General features: G+C 45.0%; 1 protein-coding gene across 6 annotated transcripts in view; it reads left to right on the forward strand.

Moving 5' to 3' along the window:
• The window catches only part of CLEC16A (C-type lectin domain containing 16A), a 118912-nt gene that overhangs the window by 68736 nt on the left and 29771 nt on the right, over positions 1-20405 (forward strand). Inside the window, exon 23 of one of the 6 annotated variants that reach the window (XM_061599175.1) lies at positions 2837-2994. The exons of 4 other annotated variants lie outside the window; for them this stretch is intronic. In XM_061599175.1, the coding sequence (XP_061455159.1) occupies positions 2837-2919 (83 nt within the window). In that variant the 3' untranslated portion in view covers positions 2920-2994. Of the gene's footprint in view, positions 1-2836; positions 2995-20405 lie in introns of those variants that run through there. One more of the 6 variants, XM_061599176.1, reaches the window with a different exon arrangement.

Below are 20405 nucleotides of genomic sequence, written 5' to 3' on the forward strand. Positions count from 1 at the left end.
TGTGGCTTCCTTGATGGAATCAATCCATTTCTTGTTTGGCCTTCCTCTTTTTCTATTTTCTTATTTTACTAAGTCTTAAGTCTCAGTGATCTAAATGCAGGGTTAAAAGCCTGCTACTTAGGTAAATACACATACTGGCACTCACGCAGCTCAGACTGCTGAATCAGTCTGCACACATATTTCCATAACAAGGGTCCTGAGTGATGGGACCATGGAAAAAGCACAGTGCATGATAACTGGATGTCCTCCCGGATGATAACTGGGCAACTGGATGTTACGAGCTGAAACTAATTTGCCAAAGTTGTCTTATTTAAAAAAATAGCTAGATGCTAGTTTATTGGATCAAGATGTCCTATGGAGAGACTCCGAAACTTTCCAAGTTAGCAACAACTAGCATTCCAGCTGGGTTGATAGCTACAGTAGAATTCCCAACTGAGTTTTTGCTAATGCAAGGAGGAACAAAAGGCTTGGGTTTGGGGAGAGACAACCTATTTTGGATTTAGATTTCCATGAATTGTTGGCAGAGTTCAATAAACAAAGACCATCTCCCTTCTACCCAAGACTGGATGTTAGGAGTTCCCTCCCGCCATATATAACAAGACTTAAATATCCAAAGTGTCAGAGAGTAATTACCTTGGCAAGAACAAATAGCTTTCCTTCTGCACTTACGTTAGGATGGTTCAGAGGGATTCCCTTGGGGAGCGCTGGTGTCAGTGTAGACAGCCAGCTGAGAAAACCCTGGAACATTACCTAGCACGGCAGTGTAGCCCAAGAGAGAAATTCCTAGCAAAATGTTTGGGGGACAAAAGGGGGTGGAGAGAGGAGGACATACCAGTCTTCCCTGCTGACAAGCCAGACCTGTAGGACCATACTCGATCTGGCCAGCTTCCTAGTTGCAGGTTCTGTCTGTTAAAAAGGAATGGTGTGAATTCCATAGAGGTGACTGCCAGCATGATTCAGAAAATGAAAGCTGGGAGGAAAGAGGCGGTGGTGGAGGAGCCAGATATCAGGTGGTTGTTTTCAGGTTAAAGTATCTAGTTAAATTATCCATGGTAGCATTTTGCTTCTTTTGTAATGTGCTATTGCTTGTTTGTATTTTTTCGGTTAATTTTGATTGTATAAAGGGTAACAAGTGAAAGAAGTAGATACCTAGGACCAGTACATATATCAAGCAAAACATGCGTAGAGGGCAGTCTCTAGGAATTCCAATACATGTATCATATCTGTCACTCAGAATGAAGTTACATCCTGCCTCTTGTGTGCTGGGTGAGGTGTTCCATCAGCACAATGGGCCGTTATTAGTATTGTTGTTGTTTGGAGGTCAGATGTGCCGTTTTGATTTTATCATACTCTGGGTGGTGGTTGTTTTTGTTTCCACAATCGATGGCCCATTTTGTACAAAGTGTTGGCCCTTGGCTAAATAATAAAGATACGAAATAACTGGATGTAAAATAAGACACAGCTGAGAAACAGCTTTGTTTTTCTGCTGTTGTTTTTTAAAAGGGGCAACTTGTTAGCTCTTATGACTGCAGAGATACGCTTGCAAGTGTGTGGGCGATGATTGCTTGAAGCCTGAAGAGGCTCTGAATCAAGATTTCAGTGAACTAAGGGGCGGCAAGTGGGGTTTTCTGTCTCATTGCATTTTCCTTGGGACTAGGAAAACCAGGCTAAATGTATGTAAATAGAGAACCTTTGCAGAGCTGCAGATTTCAGTTTTTGTCTTGGTCCAGAATTCTATGGGATTGTAGTGATTTGCACATCACTCATATGCAGCCCTGGCAGCATTTAAGAGCCCTGTCCAGATGTAGCATTCCCAGTCCAACAAAACATGATTTGAAGCAGGAAATGGGCAAGCTGTAGTACTTTTTCCTCTCCTTACTGCCTCCTCCTCCCATGTCTTCCTCTGCTTTCTGATTTGTTAAACCACAGTTTTCCCCGTTACATCCAAACTGGTATACCATGGTTTAAGTCAGTGGTGGAGAATGTCAATCCCCCAGGCTGATTGATTGATTTAAAAGCGTTTATAAACAGCTGAATATTTCAACAATCTCTAAGCGGTCTTAAGCAGTAGAGGTCCTAATTTGACCTGTGAGGCCATTTTCCACAAATCACGTCAGCTGTGGGGCAGACGGATGTCACATATGACACTAGGTGTGGGGAAGGTAAAGACACAGCTGCAAAAAAACAGGAGCAAAAAATGTGTGCTCCTGGTTGGTCTTGGCAAGTGGGGCTCACTGATCAGCGCTGACAGCAAGCGCCTTTGAAACTGTCCATTTGCAGGCAGAGTTTGAATCCAAACCGCTCCTGCAAATGGACAAAGCAGGGCTCCTGGTCATTGCTGATCAAGCTGACAGCAAGCCCCTTTGGCATTGGCCCCTGATGTCATAATGACATCATGGAATTGACAGGTGGGTGACCCTGCCCACCTGCCAGGCAGTCCTATGGGAGTGTGGGAGAAGGTCAGGATCTAGCCATCTGGCCAGGTCCGCCCCTGGTTTAAGCACTTCCTACAATCCAGGGTTGCAAACCAGAATCAAAGCAATCCTCGGTTTGTTGGACCAAGAACGTTTTGTGTCTTGCTGGGCCAGTGTATGAGAAGCAAAGTGCCAGAACTGTTGCTGAAGTGTTTCACTCTGCACTTGCTCAAAGATGGCCTCCTTAATTAGCATTTCAAAAGTGTGAAGGCCAAACCTCAAGGAAAAGCACAGTGCATAAGACACTCCATGCCGCATAGCGCATGTGTGTTCCCCCCCCCCCCCCAGAAAGGTGTGGTTTTAAAAAGTCGTGCCAAGGTCCTGAGCAGATTGATTACATGAGAGTAAATGTCTTTTACAAGCAGGGGCGCAAAGGAAGAAACATCTCAAAAGTGACCACGCCCACCACCGCCACTTCCGGTTTCCTTTCCCGAGGAGGAGATAGTCGAGACAGCCAGCTGTTGATATTCTTGGAGGATTCTGCAGAGTGGGAAGAATAAATTAACCATGCTTAACCCAAGTGCCCGGAAAAAGTGATGTGTGAGGGAAACTTGGAACACTAGAAACAGGCTGAGCTTTTATGAAAAGAATCGGGCAGGGGAATCAAAGGGAGGGAAGAGGGATTGGGGAAACACAAAGGTTAGAAAATGCAGAAATGGTGGGTTATAAATTGGAAGCTGGGGACAGGAGCCCTTTGCTGGAGGTGTAGGGCAGGGTTTGCATTGCCAGAACTCTTGGCAGAATGGTGGGAGATGCCGGGGATTGAACCTGGGACATACAGTATGCTCTGTCACTGACCTAAGAGCCATAAACATGGCATTGAGTCTTTTGCTCCACACACTGTTGCCTGCTCTGGCTGCCAGGCCTATGTTTCCCAGCCTTGCCTTTGAGCTCTTTTTTTTTTTTAACCCTGGCATTGATGTTATTGCAATTTTAGATTTTTGAGAACAGCCCCGAGTAGTAGCAATAGTAGGCACTCGAAAGGTAGGATATTTTTTTATATAAATAAATCTGCTTTACAGAAGATTTCCAAAGTGCCCATCCTGCAGTCACTGAAATCTGCTCAGTGCCATTAAGTTGTAAGGAAAATAATTTGACTAGGCCTGTGGCAGGGTCCATTTTTTCAACTGCAAATAGGAACAGTCCTTTTATGCCGGAAGTGATGTTATGCAAGCTTCCACGGAAGTTATAAACACCATGATAATCAATTTACCAGGTGTTTGTGAAATCACCTTTTCATGATTTCCATATGAGCTCTTCTCAAGAAAAGCAGAACACAAGACACAATGTTCTCTTCTTTGTGTACAGTAAGAACAATTCCTGTTTCTCAGTTAGCATTGCATGTCGCTGGATTTCCTAACGCTTGGTTTTGTGGTGTTAGGCTGTGGCGTGCTAATTGCCTTTTTAAGTTAACTACAATAGCTGGAATCAGGACGAGTGTGTTAAAAGGGCTTTAGTTTTCATTGTAACAGGAACTGGGCAATTATAAACTAATAGCGCATTACATAGTATTTAGCAAAGCACTTATTGATCTGCCCATGTAAAACGCAGAGGTTAATAGACAGACAGGTTCTGGCTCCAGTTTTCTGTCGGCCTTTCCTGTGCAAGGCCACCATTAAAGAGCAGGCAATGAGATGAGGCTGTCTTAAGTTCCTGGCTATGGGAACGTGCCTTACCCAGATGCCATCACCTCACTAGGCTGCAGTCATTTGCTTATTGATGTCCCACCTTTAGTTGTGTAGACTTCTGCTGTGTTGCAATTTGGCAGCGGCAGCAGCAGCAACAGCTCAAAATTCCACTGAAATGCACTTTTAAAAATGTATAGAGAATGGGTTGTATTCAGCTAACTCTTACTCAGAGTAGGCCCACTGAAATGAATGAGCATGGCTAAATTAGCACCATTGATTTCAGTGAGTCGGAGTAAGAATTAGCTGAATATAACCCATTGTTTTTGCTGATCCCCTGGCAAAAAAATGATCAGCGATGCTTTTCCAGTGTCAGAGAATGCCCCGTTTAAACCAAAGCAAAGCTGGGGTAGGCATGAAATCTCTATTATTATTATCTTTATTTATACCCCGCCATTTTTCCAAAACTGGAACTCATGGCAGCTTCCAGATAAAAAATACATATAATTAAAAACATACAAAGTCTACATTAAAATAAGATTAAACTATTTCTACGTCGTCATCATCCACACAAATGGGAACCCCAATACTCTATGGTGCAGGGAAAGGTTGAAGGGAATATGCCTTGGGGCCTCTTCCAGACTGTCATCATTTTGTGGGTGGGAATCAGTCACATTCCAGCAAATTCCGGTTGTGCAGTTAAAGTGGATTTGGCACGCTTGCGCAACAAACCTGCTTCCAATAAACAACTGGAAAGCATTGAGAAAATGCTCTGTAAAATAACAGTTGCTTGGTGTCCCCATAAGCCAGAATGAATGCTCATTAAACAGTGAATGTTGTACGATCTCCCTGCAAACGAACCGGAAGGTATGCTCGATAAACATATTGTAGGGAAGCAACTTCGGTACTTGTCCAGCGAGTTGTATGAATGGACGCACTGAGTAGGCACACTGTCAGCCTCTAGGGCCGATCTTTGGACAGTATACTGCCAAGACTCAAGATGTGTCCAATGTAGGCAGTGTTGACGCATTCTTGGACAGTGACCTCGAAGAGCCTGCCCCAGTAGTCTTGCAGCCCTTAAGAAGAACCATGCTGGAGGGGACCAGAGATGCCCAAACTCTGTCAAAGGGGTCTCTTATAGGAGGAGAAAGCTGCAGGTCTCCGTCTGAGGGGGATTCTGAACTATGTTCTGCATTAGTCACAAGCCACCTCCTTTATATCTTACATATTGCATTTTATTGTATTCTGTAGAATTCAAATTGCAATACATTAAAATACAATCCTGGAAGTAAAAGAAGCAATTAAAATACAACTAAAGATCAATATGAATATTGAATGTGATGGGTGTGCCAGTTTCTGTCTTCAGTCATAAATCCATAGACACGCCCCAGACCACCTGAATGAAGCTTGTGCATCATTGATGGTCCGAGGACCACAGTTTGGAAACGCCTGCTCTGGGGCCATCTTCTTTGGCCCTTTGTCCTGCACCTCACGGATCCACCACCAGCTGTGCCTCTGGATGATGTTTATTAGGCATGGCACAGAAAAAGGGAATAGAGACAAGTTCTTCTCCCTCTGTCATGGCACTAGAACTTACGGACATCCATGAAGCTGGACTTCAGAAGATGCAGGACAGACAAAAGACAGTTCTTCATGCATAGTTAAACTATAGAATTTGCTCCCACAAGAGGCAGTGGTGGCCTACAACTTGGGGGGCTTTAAAAGAGGATTAGACATATTCATGGAGGATAAGGCTGTCAGTATCTACTGGCCACGATAGGTATATTGTGCCTTTGCCATCAGAGGCAGTATGCTTCTGAATACCAGTTGCTGGAAACTGCAGGAGGGGAGAGTGCTTTTGCACTCAAGTCCAGCTTGTGGGCTTCCTGTAAGCGTCTGGTTAGCCATTGTGAAAACATGATGCTGGACTAGATGGGCCGCTGGCCTGTAGGACATTCAGCATCCATGTAACATCAGCTTGTTCTGCACTCCAAGCAGCCAGCTGTTGTTTGGGATACATTGGTGCAGCAGTGGTTAAGATTACATTGATGCTGGGGAAGCCATATGCCTAGCCATCATCAGCTTCCTGGTGAGCCTCAGTGAAGGTGGCAGAGATGCTCCCTAAGACGTATTTGTTCTTGGAGGGAGCAAAAATCATCTGTAATGATAGATGAAATCTTAAATTAAACACGCACACTCAGCACCCTTCACACTGCCGCATTCTGAGATGTGAAAAGTTGGTACTGTCAAGATAATTGAATGAGGGGGGTCACAGTTGGTATTTAACACAAGAGGCTGGGAGAATGGTTCTCTTGGGCTCCCCTCCCAACTCTAGCCGGTGAATGAACTCTTCTGAGAGCCAGCACCACAGTGCATTTTTATGTGAGATTTAATAGGCAATTAGAGTAAAGTGATACGGTCTAGTTGCCTACCATTACATTTCTTGTTTTGAAAGCTGTAGGGGTGAGGGGGGCATCACTTAAGCAGGAATTCTAGGGCCATATCCAGCAACATCTTGTGGGCCCCAGGATGTGACATCTAGAATCATTCTTGCACACACATGCTTGCCTACAAATAAATCACAGGAAGGGAAGCCTCCTGCCCCTTACTGCTTATAGGATCCTGATAGGATTGGAGGATGTGTGCCACAGGTCATGCTCACCCCTCCCCTTCCAGTTCCTTCTGCCACTTGAGACCTCCTAGCCCACCAGATCAAGCCTAGGGCCCACCTAGTCTGGCATGCAGCCATGAAGGCCCTGGAGAAGAACAGAAAGAACTTCCTTACGGTTCTTTAGCATCTCCTTCCTTGCTGAGTTGAGGCTTTCAGGTTTGGCATTTACTGGCTTGTAACACTCTGTTGTACTTTTTGCTATGCATACTTAAGGACGTAAGAGCCTCTTGGCTCTGGCCAAAGGGGCTCCATCTAGTCCAGCATCCTGTTCTCACAGTGGCCCGCCAGATTCCCCAATGGGAAGCCCGCAAGCAGGACCAGAGTGCAACAGCACTCTCTCCACTTGATAACCAGAAGCTGGTATTCAGAGGCATACTGCCTCTGACAGTGGAGGTAGATAAGAACGTAAGAAGAGCCTTGCTGGATCAGGTCAAAGGCCTGGGAGAGAGTTCCACTACCAAAAATGCCTTCTCCCTACTTGCTCACCCCCTCACTTTCAGCGGTGGATGTACTTGGAGGAGGGCGTGAGCACAGCTTAAGAACAAAAGAAGAGCCTGCTGGATCAGGCCAGTGGCCCAGCTAAGCCAGCGTCCTGTTCTCACAATGGCCCACCAGATGCCCAGGGGAAGCCCACAAGCAGGACTTGAGCGCAAGAGCACTTTCTCCTCCTGCGGCTTCCGGGAACCGGCTTTCAGAAGCATGCTGCCTCTGACGATGGTGGCAGAGCACAGCCACCGTGGCTCGTTAGACGTTGATAGCCTAATCCTCCATAAATTTGTCTAATCTTCAAGTAAATCCATCCAAGTTAGTGGCCAGTACTGCCTCTTGTGGGAGCGTATAGGCAGGCTGGTACAGAAGCAGCGGGCATTCAGTGGCATGCTACCTCTAATGGAGTTAAAGGTTGGCACAGATGGGAGAACGGGTAAGATGGTGGTGGTGATGATTTCTTACAGACTCTCTGTCATGAGATCCTGGAGAGGTTGCAACACACACACACACACATATCAGTCAAGAGAATAGAGTGGGTCCTTAAAATACATATCTCAGGACAAAGAGGTGCACCTGATGATGCATATGATGAAAGCTATGCAGCGAAAGCACCAATCATACCTCTGTGGGAAGGGGATTTGCACAGATTGCGGGCCACCACCGAGAAGAATGATTATCTCCCAGGCCAACCCCCCCCCTTGCACTTCTAAGGGTTGAGGAACTACCAAGAGGATCTCTTCTGCTCAACCCAGGGCGGTTGGTAGGGTAGCAGGCAGAGAGAGAGTGCAATGAGAGGAGGGTGGCAGAAACAGGCCAAGAGAAAGAAGCAGCACAGAGATGGCGTGACACAGTTGGCCCTGCCCACTTTAGGGTCCCACCTACGACCAGCTAACGTGGCCCTTGGCAGGAAAAAAAAAATCCCAATCCTAGCCCCAGCCACCTAAGGGCTTGTTCCTGCATGCTGCTCTTTGCTACTAGGATATTCCCACGGGGCGGGGGGGTATGCTCCCTATTTTGCAGAGGCCGACATTTGTTCTGACTGCTCAATATCTTCCTGTGTGGGTGGCAAGTTGGTTGGTAGAGATTATCCCCACCCACGCCTCTTCACTGAATGCCTCCAAGCATCCTCACTTTGGCAACGTAGGGAATAACGTATGTATGAATGAAGCCTCTTTGGCAGCCTTCCACCCCTTGTTCCGAAACGATTGCTGGTACACTTAATAGAACCAAGTCACAGGATTGTTGGGAAGATGTTTCAATTTAAAAGCCTTGGCAGGGCCTTTTGAAAGAATCCTGCATATAAGAACCTTTAAAAAATTCTCTTTCTGGTTATCATTGATGGCTGTCTTCCTCTGGGCTGGGCAGCCAACGCTGAGAGATTCATTTATGAATGAATTAGCAGCAAGCGGCAGCTCCCTTCAGAGAGGACGGTAACCCTCTTCCTGCCAAATGTTGGCGACTGCAGTCGCTCTTGTCACCAGCCTTGCCTTGCAAAATAACACTGGGGCTCTTCACATCTTAAATACCATCTGGGGAAATTTGGCTGGCTATTTACAGCCTTGTTTTAAAGACCGAATGGAGTCCTGTTCAGTCAGTTATTAACTCCTCCCTTCAAAGTAGGATGTGTTGATTAGTCCAGGGCAAAGAGCTTGGCAAAGTTACTTTTTTTGAACTACAACTCCCATCAGCCCAATCCAGTGGCCATGCTGGCTGGGGCTTCTGGGAGTTGTAGTTTAAAAAAGTAACTTTTCCAAGCTCTATTGAATGCCTTTAAGGAAGGGCCCAGCTCAATGACAAGAGCACATGCTGCACAAGGAAAAGGTCCTCAGACATATTCAGGTTGGGCTGGGAAAGACACATGCCTGAAACCTTGGAGAGTGGCTACCTGGAGCCCTCCGGATGGCTGGTGGTCAGGGCTGATGGGAATTGTAGTCCCACAACAAAATACCAAGTTGGACAGACCAGTGGCCTGACTCTGTCTAAGGCAGCTTGAAGGAAGGGCTGTAGCTCAGTGGTAGAGCACCTGCTTTGGGTGCAGAAGGTCCCAGGTTCAATCCCTGCCTTCTCTAGCTGCAGCTTGGGAGAAACTGCCTGCCTGAAATCCTGGAGAGCTGCTGCCAGTTAGGGTAGGTAGTACTATATTTTACTCTATGTTATATTTTAGTCTATGTACGCCGCCTAGAGTGGCCGTTAATTCGGCCAGATAGGCGGCCTAGAAATAAAATTTTATTATTATTATTATTATAAGCTAGATCGACCAATGATCTGAGTCAGTGGTACAAGGCAGCTTCCCGTGTTCCCAGGTCCCTGTTTTCCTAAAGTGTGTGTTACTTATTGGGTCTGAACTCCTCTTATCATGCCGCTTTGCTTGTTTGCCATTCCTTGTTTGCATCATCAAATAGTTCTTTGGGGCATCCAGTCAAATGTGGGTGTCCCCCCCCCATTGTACAGCAAAACCCCCCATGCCATATCACAAGCTACTTCTGAAACCACTGGGTTCTTGGGGTGGGGGAGAGAAAAAGTAAGGAGCTCCCTTATACTGGGTTTCAGGCGGGAGGATCTCCCAGCCCTACGCTGGGGATTGATCCTGGGACCTTCTGCATGCAAGGCAGATGCTCTCCCACTGAGCCAAAGGCACATGAACATGGAAGGTTGCCTTATTCTGAGTCAGACCGTTGGTCCATCTGGTTTAGTATTGTCCACACTGACTGGCAGTGGCTCTTCCAAGGTTTCAGGCAGGTTCTCCCAGCCCTACCTAGAGGTGCCTGGGACCTTCTGCATGCAAGGCAGGTGTCTACCCTTGAGTCACGGTCCTTTTGAGAGATTTTCAGAAGCAGTTTACCATGGTGCATGAGGGGGTGGGGGCTGGTATTTCAACAGCAGTCCAAAGCTGCCTTGCATGCTGACTTCTGCAGTTCTGTGTCATAGACTCATAGAATAGTAGAGTTGGAAGGGGCCTATAAGGCCATCAAGTCCAACCCCCTGCTCAATGCAGAAATGTCCTTGCTGATTTGTACCTTGCCTTTCACATCCTAACTTGATGAGGTTGTGACTAGTTGCTTGTGTCCAAGAGGGCTTTCCCTTCTTTCAAAATGTTGCTGCCATGCAGGGAAGAGGGAAATGAATTATTTTTACCTTTAAACCAGGGGCAGCCAATGTGGTACCTTCGGGGGGCCCTCTGCTCAGATGGTTGATGTCAGACCTGCCCTAGATGGGGTTACACTCCCCCTAAAGGAACAGGTCCGTAGTTTGGGGATCTTATTAGATCCGCTTCTGTCACTCGAGGCCCAAGTAGCCTCGGTGGCACGAAATGCGTTCTACCAGCTTCGGCTGGTAGCCCAACTACGACCCTATCTGGACAGGGAGAACCTAGCCTCAGTTATTCACGCTCTGGTAACCTCTAGATTGGATTACTGTAATGCTCTCTACGTAGGGTTACCTTTGAAAACGATTCGGAAACTTCAGCTAGTGCAGAATGCTGCGGCCAGAGTTCTTACTGGGACGAAGAAATTCGACCACATAACACCTATTCTGGCCCAACTGCACTGGCTTCCAATACGTTTCTGGGCCAGATTCAAAGTGTTGGTCCTTATCTGTAAAGCCCTTAACGGCACTGGACCGCAATATCTGATGGAACGCCTCTGTCGCTATGTTCCTACCCGTTCACTCCGCTCGACGTCTAAGGCCCTTCTCCGGGTCCCAACTCATACAGAGGCCCGGAGAACAGTAACAAGATCTAGGGCCTTTTCGGTGGTGGCCCCTGAATTATGGAATGCCCTCCCAGATGAGATATGCCTGGCGCCTTCTCTGTCATCTTTTCGGCGCCAGGTAAAAACCCACCTCTTCACCCAGGCATTTTAAGCTTTTTATTTTAATTTAATCTTATGTTTATTTTCTTTTACTCTGTTTTTAAATATGTTTTATAATTGTATACGCAATACACACTTGCTTGTATTTTAAATATTGTGGTTTTATCGTGTTGTACACCGCCCTGGGAGCTGTTAGCTATAGCGGTTTAGAAATGCAATTAAATAAATAAATAAATAAATCATCCCTGGCCCCCGGCCATGCTGGGGCTGATGGGAGATGGAGGCCCAAAACATTTAGTGGATACCACATTGGCTGCCTCTGCTTTAAGCCATCCAAAGCGGATGTGGTCCCTTGTCTTTGTGTGGTCTTGTTGAGCAACACGTTTCAAGATTTTCTAACCTGCACTTTCATGTTCTGCTGATCCAGGTACTGTAATTTCTTTTATCTATGTTTGGTACTAATAGAACCAAAGCTGTTTCCTCCTTCCTTATGTTGTTTGAAAAAGTTGAAAATGCACAAATGCTTTGTTTTGAGGTTTGAACTTCCTGCTCTTGAGACTCCACTTGCTTCCAGTTCTTGATTGAAATATAGCCTCCTGTTACTGGTACCCTGTTGTCTAAATATTCCCATTTGCTTCCTGTAAGTTGTTAGACAAATTTGCAGTTTATACCTTGCTAGGAATCATGGCTTGGATTGTGGTGTGACCTCAGAACTGCGCCTCATGAGAGAGAGAGAGAGAGCGCTAATAGACATTTTCACAATCATTTGTTCATTCATTGCAATAAAGGAAATGTTCTGTGTGTGTTAATGCTTAAAATGCAAGATTGAGGACAGAACTCCTATCCTGGGACTCAGGAGTTTTCCCATCCTGTTGAATCATAAAGACTGAAGTTTTGATTTGATTCATTTATTTGGATTGGTATCCCACTCTATCCCAAGGGCTTGACATACGTGTAAATCTATGACTCTTCTGAACTGAGACCAAACCCGTGAATTGATACCCATGAATTGTCCAGCTAACTGCTTTTAAAAGTCGCAGGCTTTCAAAACAAAGCAGTTGCTCAGCAGCATGGGTTTTCAATGCTGAAAATAAATTATTAAGCCAGGTTCTTACTGGTCTCAGTTAAGCTGGTTACCAGACATGCTCCTGTCATTCCATTTGGCATGTGTCCCTCCCCCAGACCCCTCAAATCGTGCCTGGTTGGGTTTATCGTTGAGTTGTTCAGGTGGCAGCATGATTCCTTTCCATGACTCTGTTCTCAGCAACGAAACTGCAACAGGAGCATAACGGGTGGGGTGGCAGTGAAAGTGCATAGGATCTGGGCTTACCAGTACCAGCCACTTACTTTAACTGGCTTTGCCAGTAAAATCATGCTGTAGTAGGTAATCGGTAGCTCTGAGTGTGCAGATGTTTTTCATTTTATTTATTTATTGAAAAGTATTTCTAAACTGCTTAATATTTTTAAAGTTTCTTAAGTGGTGTACACTTCGTTCAATATACGACCAATGGGGGTAATCCTACCCAAAGTGGGCCCATTGCAGTTAATAGACATAACTAGCTTGGGTTCAGTAACTTCAGTGGTCTCCTTTGAGTCGGGCTTAGTTGAATACAACCCAATATGCATTAAAAGCAAAAAGAGAGCTCAAAGTCAATGAAATAGCATTAAAGAAAATTAAAACAGAATCAGGACATTCATATACATAAATCGCGGTCCAGCTTTATGGGTTAGGGAAGGCCTGCGCAAGAAAGGGAAGCCTTTTTAAATCTGAAGCAACTGATGGTTGCTGCTTCACGTATGGCAGAGGGAAGGGCATTCCACAGAGAGAACAGGGCAAACAGCAGAAAATGCTCATTTTGGGGTCACTAAACTTTATAGCTGTACCCTCAAAAAGATCTACTGACATACCTGGAATCTCCTTCGGCCTAATCATTTAGCCCAAACTGGGGAGGGGAGCAGAGTTTGTGACTTCCAAAGTTGGCAACCTTGCCTGTATTATCGGTATTCCAATGCTGTCCACCACCACCCCCAAGTATGAAGAGCACCACCATTGCTTTGGCAACCTTAATTATGCCTCCACGTCCGTCTCCAGAGTCCAGAACCTTCCCACTGTGGAGCAAGCAAGTCATGTTATATTTTAGTGGAGATATAGTTATAGAACAGTGAAGGTTCGAGGACGTGCGTTTGGTGAACCTTTTGAAAGTTCAAACCCACTGGGGTGTCTGGAACTTGCCATTCAACTTACTGGAACAATCTTGTGCTGGGGACCGAGCAGGCTGGTTTTGCTTTCTCTTCTCTCTGCCTGCACATCCTGTACGTGGAGTATTCAGAGCCAGCAATCCTTTCCTAGAAGGGTTGAAACAAATCTCAGCAATCAGCAGGAATGTGGAGGGTCCCCCAAGGAGGTCACAGAGGCAAGCCCACTCATCCTAGATGCCTTCAAATTCTGTACTGTTTGGAAAAATCTGTAACTTTCCTTTGTAACCAGCACCACCACTGTTGCACTTCTGGGAGCTCAAAAATATTATAGGCAGGGCTTTAAAATGATTGCTTGGTGGGAGGGAGGGCAGAGGAAGAAATATCTATATTTATTAACAGAATTTGTATACCACTTACTTGTAGAAACCTCTAAGCAGTTTACAAAAGCATTGAAATTATATTTTAAAAAGTTAAAAACAAATAATTAAAATCATTTTTAAAACAATTAAAACAACAAAGAACAGACTGAAACGCGTCGACATCTATGTGTCTGGATAGGCTTGCCTAAACAAAGTGTTTTATAGGAACATAGGAAGTCACCTATGGTCCATCTAATTCAGTATTGGTTTCACTGACTGGCAGCAGCTAAGTTTTCAGACAGGGAGTCTCTACCTGGAGATGGTGGGAATTGAACCAGGGACCTTCTGCATGCAAAGCAGATGCTCTACTGCTGAGCTGTGGCCTTTCCCTATTACTGTACATTGAAATTCTGTGCCAAGAAAAGCTAAATTCTGCAACTGTATAACCTTAATGCAAAATTAAATTGACATCATCCTCTCGCCACCCTCCCATCTACTAGTTTTGCATGATTTCATTTTTATTTTAATAGCCATTAGAAAGACTGGGGAGGTATGCAATGGACAGACGGTCCCTGACCACTGGAATTCTTGCTTTGTCTCCCCTTTTGATTTTTAAGAGTTCTGCAAGGGATGCCCACCAGTAAGCATTTTGCATATCTTCTCAGCCATGAGGGTGGGAAGCTTGCTTTTATTTATTCATTTTACTAAAAGTGATTTAAATCAGGGTAAAAGCCTGCTTCTTCCAGATAAATTGCACATACACATGCTGCTCAGTTCTGCTTTTGATACTGCATCACAGCTAATCTCTACAACATTCAACAGGAGGTAAACTAGTTCGTGCAGCAACCAGCCTGAAGAAGCTCCCTTTCCCTGAGTCAGAGATGTTGACTGTCTAATCTTTAAGGGGAGGGAATTCCAAAGGATAGGTGCTACAACATTAGAAGCCTGATTTCTACATTGTGAGGAACAAATCTTCTGATAAGATGGCATCTGCAGGAGGCCCTCACCCGCAGAACATACTGACATTTGTTTCACACATTATGGAGCGGCAAACCCAGATTGACCTGCCCCTAGCATGCTCTTTTTTAAAAAAACAACTACTGCTTTTATTAACTTTCCAATACAGATGTACAAAGAAACAACAGATATGGGGTGAGACCAGAGCTTGGAAGATTACTTTTAAAAAGTAATAAATTACAGTTACAATTGCTTGGCCCAAAAAAGTAGTAATTACCGTTACAATTACAATGGCTCTGAAAGTAACTGATTACTTTACTTTTTCTCAAAAGTAATCACTACAGTTACATTTCAGTTACTTTTTTAAAAAAAATCTACAAGGTGCTGGCCTTGGCTGCTGCACATCTAAGTAGCCTAAAACAATATTAAAAATAAACACACACACACACACACACACAGGGGATAGTAGAATAAAAAAAATTATCCATAAGATTAACAGAATGGCATAACAGAATCTTACATCCCCCCACCCCGACCTCACATTTCAGGGTAGTTGGGTTGATCCAGTGGGCTGTTACCCCAAAGAGGGAGAGAGCAGAGACAAAGGTGTCTCCTCTCTCTCAGACAGTCGAAGAAGAGAAGGGTGGAAGGAGGAAGGACAGATAAGCTTCCCTAAGCATATCAGTCTGCAAGGGAAGGAAGTCAGGCAGAGCATCACAGGTAAAGGCAGGCAAGCCTAGCCAGGAGTTTTATCTAAGAATTATGGCTTCAAGAGCTGGTTGTTGGGAGAGCAAGAAAAGTTATCTCTTGGAAGCAAGCTTTGTTGTTGTTATTATGTGCCTTCAAGTCAATTATGACTTATGGCGGCCCTATGAATCAGTGACCTCCAAGAGTATTTGTCATGAACCACCCTGTTCAGATCTTGTAAGTTCAGGTCTGTGGCTTCCTTGATGGAATCAAGCCATCTCTTGTTTGGCCTTCCTCTTTTTCTACTCCCTGCTGTTTTTCCCAGCATTATTATCTTTTCTAATGAATCATGTCTTCTCATTATGTGTCCAAAGTATGATAACCTCAGTTTCACCATTTTAGCTTCTAGTGACAGTTCTGGTTTAATTTATTCAAACACCCAATTATTTGTCTTTTTTGCAGTCCATGGTATGCAAAATGTGTGTGTTGTACCAATCTTTCAGTAACAGTTCCACAAAGAATTTTCTGAAGCTTGCTTGCTTTCTTTTGACAGATGCTCATTCACTTGAAGTGAATTTTTTTAGTCAATAGATTCCTACAAGTCTGAACAGAAGTGAGAAATCAATACATCTTATTCTCAAATTAACATTGTCACAAGGTCTTCAGCTGCAGTTTCCCATAATAAAACCTCCATATGAGGAGGGCGTGGAATGACTTTCTCCTATGAAATACTAATTTTATTTAGCAGAGAATAGACTTAAGCTCAAAGTTCTCTTGCTGAATAGCATCTTAGATCCAGGCAGCAGTGTGGGGGTTTGTCTCTAGCTTCGCAAAAATGCTAGTCATGGTAGTTGAAGGGAAAGAGGTGCAGGTAAGGGTAGAAACAAAGCAGAACTAATCTTAATGATTTTAAGACAGCAGGTGCTAATGACTTACACCTCAGGGTGCTGAAGGCACAGGCAGTGGAAATATCTAAACTGTTAGCAACTATATTTGAACATCTGTGGAAGACAGTATAAATCTCCGATGACTGTGAAAGAATGAACAATATATTTTTTCAAGAACAAGATTTGGTGATTTACAAATCAATGCATATAACTCATTTGGAAAGTAGTTTGAAAAACTGTTTTAAGAAACCTAATCATTAGCTTATAGAGGGAAAACAGACAATCACTAGAAACTCAGAGAGGTTTGAAATAGTTACAACTTGCTTTGGAAACATTGACACATCATGTACACACTGATCTTTCCCTATATTCTTTCCTTATGACTTACATCTTTAAAAATGTATTTCTGACCAGTCTCCGGGCATGGTCTGAGATCACATGATGCAACAACCTGAACTGAAAGTAAGCCTGGGGTCTGGTCACTGCCTGAATGGGAATCGTTTGTGAGATCACTGAAAATATTTTTAAAGCTATTACAGGATAAGCTTGCTGTATATTTTAAAGACCTCTGGAACTGTTATCTAAAGTGGCACCCTTGCTTTTCCCATTTTGGTCCAGCCAAAACTCTCTGGAGATGGAGCCAGGAGCTATGCCCATGAACAAAATTCTAGTTTGGGACTGAAACAACCTATTGGGCATATTGAAGATGACTTTGTTGAGTGGGTGGGAGTTTGTCGATAGCTTGAGTCTTCAGACAGAGATTCTGGCTTCATACACAGACTTGCTTTGTCATGCATTACAAAAGTCTTTTTAGCTTTTGGGAGTGACAAGAGTTTTGACAGCACAATCCTGTGTATGCTACTCAGATATAAATCCCACTGAGTCCAATCCTGTATATAAGATTCAGCCTAACTACACAAACCTTGGAAATCAGTCTTTTCTCCAGTGGGTCTTACTTCCTAGTAAGTGTGTTTAGGATTGCAGCCTGAGTGTAACTATTCAAACAGCTAACTGGCCAAGTGCACAAAATTCTTCACAACATCATCAAGCTGATCTTACTGATGAATGCAGGTGTTGTGTTGGAACCAGAAAATGTGGGGGAACACTCTTGATCTTAGCTTTCAAAGCAGACACATGAAAAGGTAAATGCAGAAAATCCTCATATTACATGTTCCCCAATTTGTCAAGTCATGGAATTTGCCAACAAGAATGGAAGCCACTTGAGTGTCTTTAGAAGGTATTTGCCCAGTTCGTGGGTGTGGGTATGGATGATACCCAATGCTGATGACACTCAGGTAGACCTATTGAAATCAGTGGACTTAAGGAACTTACATCTATTCACACACAGACACACAAGTGTATGTAACATCCAACATACAAACACACATACCCTGATTAAAAGTCTGCCTTCCTTATCAACAAAGGTCAACTTGGGTCAAGTTGTGTCACTAAAAGAATATGATTCCGCTTCCACACACACAGAGCCACCCACCCACATCAGTAAAAAAAAAATCTATCTGTGAACAGGGGTGTACAAGAACTAGGATGAAGCGGACTCCTTGGCACACCCACAGACCGACCACCTGCCTTGCGGCGGAGACTGCGGGGTGTGTGTGTGGCTGTCTGCGTGTGTTCCCTTGCCTGAGAAGAGAGAAAGGCGCACTCTGGCACAGCAGCCGTGAGGCAAGCCGCCGTGGGGAGCTCTGACTGGGCGAGCTGGGGAGTGGAGGGAAAGCATTGCCGTCACCCGCTGTTTGCTCGGCCGGCAAAAGAGACTCTGCAGAGGAGCGTTACACAGCTCTACATGCCTGGGAGCCGCAGCAGGACAAGGCACAGCCGGCTTGGGTTGTTCGAGGCGTGTGTTTCAGCGGCAGCAGAAAGTAGTTGCCACGCGCCATGAGGGGAGACGGCATGAAGGCTGGTGCCCCAGGGCGCCCTCCTCAGCCTTCCTGAGAAAGAAGGGGAACGGTGGCGGTGGCTCCAAGAGGAAGTGCGGCGTGGTGGTGGCAGAGGGGCGTGCGGTGGCAGGGGTGGGAGCAGGACACGCGGTGGGGACGGCAGGAGCTGTGGGGGTATGAGCAGTGGGGGGGCGGCAGGACAGACGGGGCACATGCGCACACGCACACACACCATCCTCACTCACCACAGCTCTCTTCCCCTCCATTCTGCTGCTGCCTTCTCCATCCATTTTTTCTCTCTCCGGCACTCCACAACCTCCTCCCTCGTGCCTCCCAACACAGAGCACGAGGGAAGAGTGACGCTGCGGAGATCTCCAGTCACTAGTGACATCACGGGGCGGGCCCTAGTGACATCACGGGGCGGGCCCTAGTGACGTCATTAAACATGATACATTGTATCAACCACAGTTGCTTGGAGCATACCATTCCAAAAAAAAATTCTCTGGAGATTAAAATAGAAATCTTACCTAAAATAGGGTGTTCCTAGGTCATTCTTTCTCACAAGCTTAGGGTGATGCAAAATGGAAATGGACTGCCTTCAAGTTGATCCCAGATAGGGTCTTCATGGTAAGCAGTATTCAGACAGAGGTGGTTTACTATTGCCTTCCTCTGAGTCTGAGAGGCAGTGACTGGCCCAAGGTCACCCAGTGAGCTTCATGGCTGTGTGGGGATTCGAACCCTGGTCTCCCAGGTCACAGTTCAACACCTTTAGAGAACATTTAAACTAGCTTACTTGCTTCTGGCAAGAAGCGTTTACGTGCCCTCAGGCCAGGCCATTATTGGAAGAAAGGAGCTTAGTGTTGCAGAGATGTTAGATGGGAGCACAGATGGATGACCCTGAAGGCAGCAACTGTAAACATGCTTATTAAGGAACTAAGCCCCATAGAACTCAATAGGAGTTACCTCTGAGTAGATATGGTTGCAGCCATGTTAAGGACAAGGGAGGGCATTCTAGGCAAAACAGACAAATAATTGGGTGTCAGAACAAATTAAACCAGAACTATCACTAGAAGCTAAAATGATGAAACTGGGGTTATCATACTTTGGACACATCATGAGAAGACATGATTCACTAGAAAAGACAATAATGCTGGGAAAAACAGAAGGGAGTAGAAAAAGAGGAAGGCCAAACAAGAGATGGATTGATTCCATAAAGGAAGCCACAGACCTGAACTTACAAGATTTGAACAGGGTGGTTCATGACAGATGCTGTTGGAGGTCGCTGATTCATAGGATCGCTATAAGTCGTAGTCAACTTGGAGACACATAACAACAACAAATAGCTCCCAAATAGCTCCCAAATATCTCCCAAATGTGTCCCTTGCTTCTGATTGCATGGGACAAGAGAGTATGTGACCTATAGCTGTTCATTCACACAATATGCCACCATGGTTTAGCATTACATCTGAACATAACTACTCTGTCTTCAACAGCAGCCAAACAAATTACTTCAAATGCCCATAAGCAAATCAGGATGTGCCAACCAGAAGTATACAGCCTCTGAATGTAGATTCCATTTAGCTATCATGTGCTTGATACACATAATCCTTCATAGATGCATCTTTCTTTTTAAGCCATCCAAATTAGTGGCCATCCAGCCCTGAATTCCTTAACTTGATTGCATGTTGTACAAAAAGACACTTTATTTTCTTTCTACTTCTAACCAGAGATGTAGTCATCCAGGGTTGTGGGGGGGTCATAGACCCCTAACTTTTTTGGGACCAGGGTCCCAGCCAGATTCCTATATATGTGTCAATCAGCATGAAAGGGGGGCACATTAGCCACTGAATCGAGTCATTGTCCTTTTATGATGATTGGAGCCAACAGAGTGAAAGAAAGTGAGCCAGGCCCTGAGAAGACTCTTCTCAATGGCTAACATGCAGCTCCCCTTATTAGCTCCAAGTGACATCTATTGTAGTGAAGTGCGGACTTGGAGATGACAAGGAGAACAAGGAAGATGAGAGGAGATGGAAAGTGGGCATAGCTGTGAGAGGGCATGGAGTCACTATTATGAAGAGACCCTGCACTTTTGAATTTGCCACTAAACACTAAAGGCTCAGCTAGCCCTAATGGGGTGGAAGACACTTCAATAAGTGCAACTGGAGAATTTCTCATTATGAGAATGCAGGAATCTCATGTTCCCCAGCCCTCCCCTGCACCAGGGGTTGGTTAAGAGCTGTGTACAAATAAGGACAATGGTTTCCTGTCCCACTGCAGACAAGGGGGGTCTCTCTCTCTCACTCTGGTTTCCTGTCCGACTGCAGGTAAGGGGTCTCTCTCTCTCTCTCTC

This window comes from Rhineura floridana, chromosome 17 (assembly GCF_030035675.1).
Source record: "Rhineura floridana isolate rRhiFlo1 chromosome 17, rRhiFlo1.hap2, whole genome shotgun sequence".
NCBI classification, from domain to species: domain Eukaryota; kingdom Metazoa; phylum Chordata; class Lepidosauria; order Squamata; family Rhineuridae; genus Rhineura; species Rhineura floridana.